A 13,287-nucleotide genomic window follows, 5' to 3' on the forward strand; every position below is an offset into this window, starting at 1 on the left:
AAAAAAAGTATTTCTTATGACTTTAGGAAAAAGAAAAACCCACCTATTGGTGGGGAGTAAACAATGGATCACTCTGCCCCTTCCACCTTCCTCGACTCACGTGTGGCTTCAAAACAGAAGGTACCCACTGGTGAGTCAATAGTTAATCACACCAGCCCGAGGCAGGGCACCTAATAGACCGGATCAGCAAGGAGTAAGAGAGCCAAACAAACAGACTCCCACAAGCTCTCTGACAGCTAATAGAAAACAATGAAAAAAAAACCCCCCACAACATCCCTCTATCAGTCCTTCTCCCTTTCCAATGGCTTATTAAACAATAAAAGCTTTAGCTTAACAACCGCCCCCTTCTGTACGTCCAGCTCTCTTGCTCACCCCGGAGAAACTGAAAAAATAGTCGAATCCGAAACATCCTTTAGCAAAACCAACAAAAGCAAAATCACGTAGTCAAGTCTCTGATCTCTAGAATTAAAAATAGCAAAGGAAACAGGTTAAAAAAAAAAAAAAGGAACCACGTAAGCAGAGCTACAAGTACAGTTCAAACGTAGGAGGTCTGACACCCAGCTTCTCTTCCTGACACAGTCCTGACCTGAATTTAAACCAGAAACAGCTGAGGAGCCGGAGATGAAATATCACCTATGTTCTTTTTATCTAAAGCAGCAGCCCACAGTCTTGCGTGGGACTCAAGCCATCCCTCAGAGACAGTCGAAAGAGCACACTATCTATAAGGAGCGGATATTGATAACACCTGGTTTTCGCTAGTTGTTATTTGGGAGGTTAAACTACACAATTAGTCTCGTTTTCATTTTCAAAACGAAACCGATCGATCTGGAGAGCGGTGGCTTTTTTTTTTTTTTAAGCAACCCCGTTTTCTACATAAACAAAATAAATTTGTAGTTTTTTTTAAACTATAGTGAGTTTGGAGATTTATAGTTTGACACCACTGAGTGGGAAAAAAAAATCACTGATAGTTAACTACTAGGCTAAACAATTAAAAATACAATAAGGTATTAAGGATTCTTAAACCTTTAAACTTTCTTCTTATAGTTCGCTCTCTTTGGGCAGCGAACAATTTTTGTCCTGCTCACAGTAAAACTTTTCTGAAACCAGCATGCGGGAACTTTGGAGTAAACTTTAGGGACGACCACAAGCCTCTGCAATTTAGATAAGAGAAATTGCATTATCTTAAAAGTAAACTCAGGCCTGTAATAAAATCATCTCTCGAAAGCGTGATTGACAGCGAGGAGGATTGAGAGGTAATGAATTTAGCGCTTGTTATCAGTTCATTGCAAATAGGTCGGGAATTCAGGCTATCTCCAGAATCTCAATTGCAAATTAAGACACATTAAGCAAAATCCGTTACCCCCTCAGGAAACAAACAAACAAGTTAAGGATTGTTCTGTGCATTCTTAGAAACAAAGAAAGCAAATATTTTTTCTTTTGAAGAAACAACTCATTCAGGGATGCCTATTAGAGTCAACTTAGAACATTTTCTCTCTCTTCTGTTCCACTTATACAGTATCTAATAATAATTAAAAAATGCAAATCTGCAAAAAAACAAAAACAAACCCCAAAACCTGAATTGCCCTCCAGCATGCTCATTTCTGACAATTCCTCATTTGATTTACTAGCAGGAAGTACAGTTCTAATACTGTTGTGTAACCGATAGATTGTTCTGTTATGGTCTACACAAGTATTTATGTATTTTGAGATACATCAAGTAATTACTTCTAAGCGATGTTTCCATTCATTCTTAGCAAAGCTTGGTTGCTTGTTTGTCAACTAAAGTTCTGTTATGGCAAACTTTATAGTGTCCTAGCGGATGGGAAGTTTCACTCGGTGGACAATATGGCAAAGCAGCCTCAAAAACATTTTACATTTTGTCTTAGAAGAAATGTAAGTGGAGTGAGCATTTGGTAGGCTGCCTCCTTGTCTCTCTACACTGACAAATCTTTATGTCTGCAATCCTTGGTAGGATACATTTCCACGCCTATTAAAGTATCAGACATAAGTATCATTCAAATAGAATGGCCATTTATTAATAAAGGAACAATGCAAATACCTTCAGAATATTTTCCAACAAAAGAGAAAAATCGATAAAATGAGGTTGATACAATTTCCCTTTTTATAATGAAAACAATTCAATGTTTCAGGCAATTTTTAAGATCAGCTTTGCAACACTTTCTGGTGTTTGGTCCAAAGCATCAAACTAGAAATTAAAAATAAATTACTATATTGCAATTTACATTTTAAGAACAAGTCCATGAACAACTTCCCATTATATGTTTTTTTTTAAACATCGGGTAAATAATACCTTAGAAATCAGCATTTTCAAAAGCAAGAAGAAACTTACGTGTTATTTGGAGTTAACACTGTCCTTTAAAAAAAACCAAGCCAGGCTTGTTTGGTTCTGTATAAACTATTTAGTAAATAGTTTTTTTGGGGGGGGGGGGGATGGGGGGGCGGTGCAGAGATTTTTTTTTTATATTAAGAACTTTTTATTCGAAAATACAAAGTCTGTAAAACTTTTCTTTGCTGTTTTTTTTAAATGTGTGTGTGTGTGTTTACAACTTTGGTCAGAACTTGCTGCAGTCATAGACAAAAGCCCCTGAAGTGCGATAGAGAGACTGACTGGGAGGGAAGGCCATCTGACAGCTGCTATTTCCATTCACCGGGGAGTTGTTCAGGCCTAGTCGCTGCGATTCAAACATTTCTCGCACCGAGTGGAAGTTCTGCTGCTGCCCGGGATACGCAGCGGCAGCACTCGCCAAGTGGCTAAGATCCCCAGGCTGGTACCAAGATGCCAGGCGCCCCTGGTGCGGGTGGTGACCGTCCTGGCCTGAGCTGGTCGTCGTAGTGATGGAGTAATCGGGCAGGGTCTCGTCCATCGTGGTAGCAGCTGAGGCATTGTTAGTGGCAGCCAAGTGGCCCGATCTGTCTCCGGAGTACAGGCTCATGGCTTGCATGTTGCAGTGGTAGGTCCCGGCGCCGGCTGCGCCGCTGGAGTTGCCAGCCTGGCTACAGGGCGAGCTGTAGATGGAGCTTTGCCCCGGGGAGTAGCTGAGGGGCAAGGAAGGGGCGATGGCTGTCCGGGAGGAAGCAATTAGGCTGGAAGCGAGCTCCCCCGCGCCCTGGGGGGACCCTCGGAGGGAAGTCATAATGTTGTCCACGCTGAAGCCTTGGCTGTGCTGCTGCTGGTGGTGATGCTGTTGAGGGTGTTGCTGCTGCTGCTGCTGGTGGTGATGCTGTTGTTGTTGCTGCTGGTGATGGGCCTCGGAGCCCTCCAGGCTGAGGGGGCGGCCGGAGGGGAGGCTGTGGGGGCTTCCGCTGGACAGGCTGCTGCTGCTGTCCGGGCTCTCAATTTTGGGCACGGCGTTGAGGGCAGGCGACAGGGCGCGGGGAGGCGACGAGGTGCCGTTCTCGGTCTTGATGTCCTGGATGCGGACCGGGGGCTGCGTGTTGCCGGCGGCCCCCTCTGGCTCGGCCGGCTGCTGCTGTTGCTGCTGGCCCTTGGCCTGGCGCTGCTCCTTGTCGTCCTTGCCGGCCTCCTTGGCCACGTCCTTCTTCTTGAAGCGCCGGCGGCGGCGGAGGAAGCTGCCGTTCTCGAACATGTTGTACGAGTCCGGGTCCAGGGTCCAGTAGCTGCCCTTGCCGGGTTTTTTGTCGTCCCGGGGCACCTTAACGAAACATTCGTTGAGGGACAGGTTGTGTCGGATGCTGTTCTGCCAGCCCTGCTTGTTGTCCCGGTAGAAGGGGAAGCGCTCCATGATGAACTGGTAGATGCCGTTCAGGGTGATCTTCTTGTCGGGGGCGTTTTGGATGGCCATGGTGATGAGGGCGATGTAGGAGTAGGGAGGCTTGACCAGGTCCTTGGGCTGCGGGGGCTGCTGCGGGGTGTACGGCCCGTAGGCTCGGCCCATGCCGCCCGGGTACTGCTCGGCGGCCGCCGCCGGGTGCGAGTACACGCTCATGGGCGCAGGCATGCCCGCGTAGCCCCCGGCGGCAGCGGCGGCAGCAGCGGCGGCCGCCCGGTAGTAGCTCTGATCGCCGGCCAGGTAGGGCACCACCCCCAGGGAGTTGGGGCTGGACACCGAGTAGCGCGCCTGCATGGCTGCTTCACCGGCCTCCTTGCAGATCCGGCGGCTGCTGCTGCTTCTGCTTCTCCTGCTGCCGCCCCAAACTTAGCCAGGAGGACCAGACGATTGCCCCCCACCCCCAACCCCTGCCCCCTCCGGCTCGGCACCTCCCGATCCTCCTGTGCCTGGGACAGGGGCCGGGGTGCAGCGCTGTCCATGCAAAAGTTCAGATCTTAAATTGTCCTCTCTTTGCCCTGCTCACAACTTCTGTCTCTTGTTCGTCTCGGCTGAGCCAAATGAAAAGGAGAGAAATCAAAGAGGGAGAGATTGCAAACCAAAAAGTCCCTCAATCCCTGCTCCGGTAAGAACTGCAATGTCCGGAAACGTTCCAAGAGCTGCTGAGAGCAAAAGTCCTTCTGCTTTCGCAACTTTCGCAGCGCGATCCTTCGTCAGGTCCCCTTCTCTCCACCGCTGCTGCTGCCAGCGCCAAACAACTTGTCCGGATGATGGTGATGATCCCAGAGAAGAAAAATGAAAAGAGGAAGGGGGGGGGGGGGGGGAAGAGAGAGAGCAAAACAAATCAGCCTTCAGGATCTCCCGGTGCAGACGTTTCGCATAAGTGGGGCTTGTTGTTATTGTTGTTGTTTTTATGGCCCTAAAATTGCTTCTCGGTCGCCGGCTGCTTGGGAAAAACTTCGGAACTTTTGGAGCATCCGTCACCAGGCAGGCACTTTTTTACGCACTTTCCTCTCTGGAAGGCCCCGCCTACTTTCAACGGACGGACCAATCAGAGGCTGAGCGACAAGTAACCCCGCCCCATTTCCTGCTCTTCGCTGCAAGAACTGGAGCTGGAGCCTTGTGACTGTGACCACACATGCTCTCTCCTATCTATCTATCTATCTATCTATCTATCTATCTATCTATCTATCTATCTATCTATCTATCTATCTAATAAACCGCCTTTCTGTGGTAACAACCAAAACGGTTTACATATTATAGGTAGTTTATGCGCTTATATCAGACAGAGGTCCACTACTAACGTTTTTCCCTGTGTGATTTACACGTTTATAAAAATCGATTTGCAAGAAATCTACAGTAATGTGGGATCTGGTCTCTCTCTCCTAGCCTAGAAAGCGCTGTCACACCTTCCAGCTCAGCTCATCCTAATTACTGGAAAGATTAAATAAAAGGTATGTGCTCTTGCCGGGGGATGGGGGTGAATACTTATTTCGCACTGGGTGCTGCAACACTTAAGGACAATCGACTTTCATCCCCCCCTTTCCCTAACAGCTGGGCGACCAAACGTTTTTGAAGGGACCCCCCCCCCCCCCCCATTTTTCTCTTTGACAGCTCTTGCCCAGGCTGCTTTAATTAATGAGCTGGGAAAAGGTTTCGTTCTGCCAGTTTACAAAGAGGAGATCTGACTGATACGCTGTTTACAAATATGGACTTTTTTTTTCCTGTCCCTAGCTGGCACGTTCAGGTAACCCTACCAGACCGACTTGAGTGACGTGTTTTGTTTTGTTTTTTTGTCAAGAAAGCGTATTTATTTTTACAACATTGAAAAGCAGAGTGAGAGGGACCTTACTGGAATCTAGTGAGCATTACAGGTGTGTTAAGAAAGAAAGAAAGTTTCATAGCAGAAATCCCTCACGAAACCACGTTAAAATTATGTAGCAGCCGAAAGATGTAAACAAGGCTTGGTTTTGATGTTAATTACACTTCAGCAAAGTATGGTGATTGTAGTGTAGTCTACTTGATGTGTAGAAATAAAAGTCAACAAATAGTTATTGTATTACAGGGTTTAAAAATGCCATGAAAGGTTCAAAAGTAGCGCTTAAACTCGTATGTATTAAATAAAGGAAACAAACAGCTCCTTAATTGAATGAAGTGGTTTTTGTGTCAAAAAGAGAACAAAGTTTCACATAACCAAAATACATCGCCAGTGTCTGATCACACACACTAACGCCGCATGAAATCCAAAATTGCATTAAGGTTAATTGTGCTCCTTTTGGCAGAAACAAACTTCGAAACTCAAAGCAAACGTGTGTGCGTGTGTGTGTGATTTTGTTGCATCATTTATGCGTGTCCTCTTTCATATAAGCGATCATCTTTCAAGCTTTTGGATTTCTTACTTTCATAAAACCAAAGTTTAATCTTTCATCTCCGGTGTTACAGAAAAGGGCGAGGGGATATTCTGAAGGGGGGGGGGGGGGGACTTGAACTGTAAGCCCTTCTCCATAAATAAGTTGTAAGTATTTTACCAAAAAATTCTATATACTTGAACCAGATAATAAGAAATTGTACTATAACGTGGAAAAATAATGCTCACATACTTTATTTAAAATAAAGCTCAGCATTTTACAATTTCTACATAATTTTAGAGTTAAATTGCACCTTGTTCTCCTTTATAAATTCAGTGGCTCTGGTATACGGACAAAATTTCTCCAAACAGTACAGAATCCATACAGCACTCTTGAGTGCTTCGTTATAGACCTCATTAAAAATACACCTAATCACAAATAAAGATGTGCTATAAAAAGATATTTAATATTTTACGAAAATAATACAAAAAATGCCATAACTGATTGACCTATTTTTACTGCAATTCTTACTATTTTTTTCCCCAGTAGAATTTTCTTAGGTTCTCCGTTTAACACACGCTCTTTGTTGAACCTTTTGGTTAACATTTCCTTATTAAAAAAATATTCACCATTCGGGTTCAGCTTTAGCAAGTTAAATTTGAGAATCTAAGCTGTCGATTGCTCTCCGTGTTTGCCACCTCTCTGTTTTTTTTTCCTGTGTGTCTGGACGTAATATACAAATTGTCCAATAAAATATGCGGTTCACGAGAACAGCGAAACCTGGAGATCACCTCTCTCCAGCATTCGTGAACCCGAGACCAGGAAACTGCCTCGAAGTAGAAGAACCATAACGCCAAAACGCCATAATTCCGTTTTTCCGAACTTTCCCCTAATTTAGGAAGAATCTGGACGAACGGCCGGCCTTCACATGCCAGGGAACCTACGTTATTTTAATGAAACTTTAGTGGAGAGAAATAGGCCTCGAAGTTTCAACAGATGAGCATTTCCTTGGCTCGATATTAAAATAAAAGGGACGTCTAATATATGTTTAGAGCCGTAAGCAAAGCTTCAGAATAACCGTGGGGATCTTTCCTGAAAACGTTTACGCTTGTCGGTTTACCATAAACACTCAATCCTTAAAAAAACCAAAACCAACAACGCTCCCCCCCACCCCCAGCATAACAAAATAAAGGTCGAAAATTGTAAAAACAAAACCAGAAATGTTCACCCCCTCTCTCTTTGGATCATATTGACCTAAGCGAAGGGCATATCCTTGCCCTGTGATATGCTGTATGTTTGTATATAAACGTGTATCTCCCCCTATGTCGCTGAATATATGAAGTCAGACCTTATAAGACAGGATGTGATCATCATTGACTGACAAGTATAGATTTGTAAGGTGAATTTGCACAGTGAATGGAATAACACAAGTTGATCAAGCAGTTAACTGGCCAGGTGAGCGAAAAATAATTCTGTAAATATTTTCCTCTTGGAGATCCGGCGATGAACTCCACCCTCCACCCAACCAGCCCGGGGTTGTTTATATAGTTAGCCCTCCCTCCCTTAGCCATAGGCAGCCCTCCTCTCTCTGCTGGGACCTGCTCTCCAGTCATGTCACCTCCTGAAAACCTGCTCCGCAGCCACAAGGAGTCCAGTCATTCAAAAGGTCCTTCAGATCATAACAGGAAAAAGAAAAATCACCTCAGTTTAAAACAGAATAGGGCAGAACTTCTTGGAAATACGGTATCATTTCTGCACCCTAGCGTTGCACTGTTTAATATTTAGTGCAATGATTTGTTTATCAAGGTGAATTGCGTCCGTTTCTTCCCTCCCGTCTACTTTTATCCCGTTTGTTTTTACAAACATCTGAAATCTAATTTGGGGATTTAGATGTAAATAAATACATAAATAAATAAAACTGAACCTAAGAGCCTGTTGTTGACAAATAATGATAAAGTGCACGTCCTCGTCCATAAAGCTACCAAATATACAGGATATGGGGTCTGGGTCATGATCTGAAAATCAAATAGCAAATTTACGTTTGTATTTATTCTCCTGTGTCGGACGCAGGAAATGGTACTTGGAAAAAACTACGTTAACCGAACGATTTAGCAGGTATTTCACGGTGGATTAAATTCCTTTTAATTAGAGAATCCTAAAACTATAGTAAAGAGGTCATCTGCACACGATTACTCGTGCCACCGTATATAGGAGCCAACTCTGGGGGTGCTCACCTGCTCCCAATATTAAGCAGACTTCCAGGAGGGGGGTACATTCTCTTGGGTTTAGCACCTCCAATCAGTTTGAAAAGTTGGCTCCGACGTCGTAAGATGTGGGTGCAGTGCAGTGCACTCACCTGCTTCTAACTTCGTGCGTGTGTGTGTGTGTGTGTTGTTCATTCATTTGAAGTGCTTATGAGACAAAAACGAAAACAAACAAAAAAAGTTGAGAGAAACCCACAGAAAGAATACGCGCTGAATGGAGGGATCTAAAGCTGCTTTTCACCATACACAGGACGGGTCCTTTTCTGACCTGCCACCCGGTTGTATTTGAATTTTAATGTCTTAATACACGATACCGTCACCTAACTCTCTTGACACCCCCACCCCCACCCCCCTCCACAATACAGATGGACATAGGAGACAGACAGACCCACTGTTTAGAAAGATCCCCCTCCCCCTTCGATCTTTCTTCAATTGAGATCCGCATTGTTAAGAAGGGGCCACTGCTGCTCATTGGGAGAGGGCTGCCCCTGGGTGTTCATGGGTTGATCCAGTGGCACAGCTCAGTCACTTCCAGCTGAAGCCTGTCCCCTGACATCAAGCCCCTAGCGGCTAGGGACAGTCCTCAAGCACCTTCCTCTTCATCACCACCACCTCCTCCTCCTTTAAACCGAGCGCTTCTTCCTGCTTCACATCAACAACTTATTGGTACCATCTGGGGACATTTATAACCTTTTAATTTACTCTATAATTTGCAATCGGCCCTTTATGAACTCATCCCTTGCTTAGTTTTACATTACTCGAAGGAAGTTCACCCAATACAGCATTGCTGACCAGAGAAGAAAACCCTTCTCCCCCCCTCCCCAAGTTCTCGATTTACAGAAGCAAAATGGTCGGGGTACTATTAATTTTGTTTGCATGCACTGGCCACAATGCATTTCAATCTCACTTCCAGATCTTTAGTTGAGGTCATTGCAATACAACCCTTCAACCCGATGTAAAGTCTAGGGCAGTTCAGCTGAGAAAACACAAAAGGAAAAGTTCGCGGGAGCTGGGAGATTCTACAGGAAAAAGGGTGCACATTTGGTTAAGGAAATCTCGTTCGATTTGTGGGGGTTGCACTTGCCAGCGGTGAAAGTAGAGCATAGTTTTGTTTTATGGGGGACAATGGAAGGGAATGGAAGGGTTGGGTTGGTGAGCAGGCCTGCAGCGCCCTCTGCTGGCGCAGACCGTGCACTTAAGAGAACAGCCCGCAATTGGGCTGCTTTTTTTTTACCATGGCCTGGAAGTGCAGGTCCATTTTCAGACGCGGGGGCATATGCAGTCTCTAAATTTTCCGACCTAGCTTTCCTACAGCTGCATAATTACCTTGTTACAAAATAGCTGCGGTCCTGCTTTTGTGCTTTCTTGGTTACCTCGACCTTATTCCTAGGTCTGCTATGTTGTAATGCATTTTATTTCTTGCAATTTTGGCCTTTTGGGGAAGTCTGTATGTGGCACATTTTAATGTAGTCACTCTTCTCTTTCTCTTAAACATTTCCTTTCTTCAGATCACTCTTCCATTAGTTAGGTTTTATTTATTTGGCTGATGCTGAGTTACATTCAGGTACAGTAGGTATTTTTCTGTCCCCGGAGGGGACCCGAGGCAGTGAAGGGTTAATAGTGGAAAGCTATCAACATGGGTTACTATTAAACCAGGTAATTTTACTACAAGTAATGCTGTTTTAGCCCATCTTAATGGTAGCCTACATTGATAGCCCCCCCTCCCCAACTGACTTGCTGAAGCTCACAAGGAGCTGCAGTGAGATTTGTACCAGGGTCGTCAAGAGATACAGCCAGACCCAGGGCAAGACCACCCCCCCCCCATCACCTGGGCTGCCGCAGCGGTGCCCCCCCACACTCAGGCCATTCGCTCCCTTACCTTCTGTGTTTGACTGCTCCTGTGTGCTGGGACCCAGATGATTAGATTAACGTGATATCCTGGGTCACTTGGGTTATCATGTTAATGCAATCATCCAGATCCCGGATGGCACGCAGGAGCAGGAGAGAGACAGATACGGAAGACGCTTGCTGCACCGGGCTCCCCCTTGGAGGCTGGGCCCAGGAATTAAGCCCCCTGCCCCCCTTCTCGGCCCTGATTTGAACTGGGCTTCCCTCCTTGTCTGCTTGGTACTGTAACCTCTAAGCTGCTCCTCCATTCCTCTGCTATGTATGCATTAGGGTTCAGATAGAGATCACACCAGAGATGCTCAGATTTCATAGTTCTGAGACTGGTTTAGTAAGAGGAGCTTCCTGAAATTTTAAACAATGATATTTATTAGGGGGCTTTAAGGGTTGGGATTAGTACAGGGTTACAGGCTTTCTTTAGGTCACAGGTTCAAGTTGAAAGTGACTGAAACAGATATTTGTTGCCCTTTGATCAGTGAATGGGGTTCACATTGCTAAAGTCATCTTGATAATCCAACCCCTAAGTGACAGCATTGGTGGCAGTCTCAGAGGATCACATAGGGGTGCAAAATGAATTATTGTCTCACCCCTAGAGGAGGTTTTGCAGAGCAGGGCTCAGGCGTGTTGGCAGGGCAGTGGGGAAGTTTCAAACACTTTTGGCCCTTCCTGTAACTTTTCTTTGGATGGATGATACTGTCAATCTGACATCTTTCTAGACTTAAGTACATAAGTATTGCCATACTGGGACAGATCAAAGGTCCATCAAGCCCAGCATCCTGTTTCCAACAGTGGTCAATCCAGGTCACAAATACCTGGCAAGATCCCCCAAAATTAGATTTTATGCTGTTTATCCCAGAAATAAGCAGTGGATTTTCATCAAGTCCATTTTAATAATGGTCTATGGACTTTTCCTTTAGGAAGCCGTCCAAACCTTTTTAAAACCCTGCTAAGCTAACTGAGTTTACCACATTCTCTGGCAACGAATTCCAGAGTTTAATTACACGTTGAGTGAAGAAAAATTTTCTCTGCAGCTTGAAATTCAGAAGATTGAAACTGAACACCCTCCATAATCATGTTTCTATGACTGTTTGAAAAGAAAATTTTTCCTTATTTTGTTTAAACTACAAACTGAACCATCAACATGATCCGATGCTCCCTGTAAGTTACATGTATGTAAAATGGCACACAATTTCAACACCTCCTTCACAAAGTTCTGTTTGTACATTTTTCACCTCATGGCCCACACTGGCATTCCCCCTCTCTTCTTGGCTGGCAGGAGTGTGCAACTTTAACAGTTGTATCCTCTGCTGGCTGCCTGATATTCAAGTAACCCTGGGTTCTGAAATGCAGGGAATGATTCTGCAAAATTCTAAAATGAAATTCTTACTTTTTGTATAACATGACTTAAAGGGGCCTCTCACAGTTCAGGGTGGGAAGAGGACCTGGGACCAAGGCCTGAGGGAGGGGAAGCTGACTGTGTAAGAGAAGGGTGTTCTATGGGGGGGGGGGGTAGAGATGAAAAGAAAGAACACCACAGAAGATCCAGATGGCAGCAGAGGTAAAACAATGAGATAAGAACATTTGGGATGACATAGAATGGGAAGAAAAGAAAGAAGCCAGGTCTATCCAATGGGGGAAGGAGAATGGGATTAGATGACTAAGCTGATGGAAGGGAAGTAGGGATCAGACTGGGATGGTGGGGACAACTATAGAATGTGGTAGAAGATGGAAAAGTTGGAGATAGAGGTTACGAGGTTGAGATAAATGAAGAGAAGGTAAGAGACTGAGGAATGGGGACAAAAATAGAGATTGTGAATGGAGGAAATTGAGAGGGAACATGAGATATGGATATGGAAGGCAGAAGATGGATGGTAGGAAAGGAGAGAAAGGGAAGAAAAGAGGTGGAAGATGGGACAAAGATGGGAGAGGTGAGAGTGGTTTAAGGAGACTGAGAAATGGGGATAGAGAGGGGCAGGAGGAGCGCGAGTCTATGGGGCCTTTTTACGAAAGGGTGTTAAACTCTAGTACATGCTTTTGTGAAGGAAATAGTGAGGGGCATAATTGAACGAAAACGCCTATCTCCATGGGCGTTTATCTCCAAGAACGGGTCCGTGAAGGGGCGGACCGAACCGTATTTTGGGAAAAAATAGACGCCCATGTTTTATTCAACAATGTGTGAGCTGGGCGTTTTTGTTTTTCAGCGATAATGGAAAATGAAAGCGCCCAGCTCAAAAACGAATACATCCAAGGCATTTGTTCGTGGGAGGGGCCAGGATTCGTAGTGCACTGGTCCCCCTCACATGCCAGGACACCAACCGGGCACCCTAGGGGGCACTTTTACAAAAACAAAACAAAAGGTAAAAGAGCTCCCAGGTGCATAGCACCCTTCCCTTGTGTGTTGAGCCCCCCAAATCCCCCTCAAAACCCACTGCCCACAAGTCTACACTATTACTATAGCCCTAAGGGGTGAAGGGGGGCACCTACATGTGGGTACAGTGGGTTTGGGGGGGTTGGACGACTAATAAGCATTAAGCAGCACAATTGTAACAGGTAGGGGGGATGGGCCTGGGTCCACCTGCCTGAAGTCCACTGCACCCCCTAACAACTCCTCCAGTGACCTGCATACTGCTGTCAGGGAGCTGGGTATGACATTTGAGGGTGAAAATAAAAAGTTGAGAAACTTCATTTTTTGTGGTGGGAAGGGATTAGTGACCACTGGTGGAGTCAGGGGAGGTCATCCCCGATTCCCTCCAGTGGTCATCTGGTCATTTAGGGCACTTTTTGGGGCCTTATTCATGAAAAAACAGGGTCCAGGAAAAGTGTCCTAAATTCTAGCTAAAAAACGCATACTTTTTTCCCATTATCGGTGAAATGCGCCCATCTCTGTTCGGCAGATAACCACGCCCCAGTTCCGCCTTCGCCACACCTCTGACACGCCCCCATCAACTTTGTCCGCATCCG

At 45.4% G+C, this 13,287-nt stretch overlaps 1 protein-coding gene across 1 annotated transcript; it reads right to left on the minus strand.

The window, feature by feature from the left end:
* Nucleotides 1-2,282: 2,282 nt before the first annotated feature.
* FOXC1 (forkhead box C1) lies at nucleotides 2,283-4,183 on the minus strand. Its single transcript, XM_030210947.1, has one exon. It carries the CDS (start codon nucleotides 4,104-4,106, stop codon nucleotides 2,574-2,576), a length of 1,533 nt encoding a protein of 510 aa, XP_030066807.1. The 5' UTR covers nucleotides 4,107-4,183; the 3' UTR covers nucleotides 2,283-2,573.
* Nucleotides 4,184-13,287: the final 9,104 nt, after the last annotated feature.

Source organism: Microcaecilia unicolor, chromosome 1, assembly GCF_901765095.1.
Source record: "Microcaecilia unicolor chromosome 1, aMicUni1.1, whole genome shotgun sequence".
In the NCBI taxonomy this organism is placed as follows: domain Eukaryota; kingdom Metazoa; phylum Chordata; class Amphibia; order Gymnophiona; family Siphonopidae; genus Microcaecilia; species Microcaecilia unicolor.

What these genes read in the sequence shown, in the direction of transcription:
- FOXC1 (XM_030210947.1), bottom strand. Translation starts at nt 4,106, where the DNA reads ATGCAGGCGCGCTACTCGGTGTCCAGCCCCAACTCCCTGGGGGTGGTG.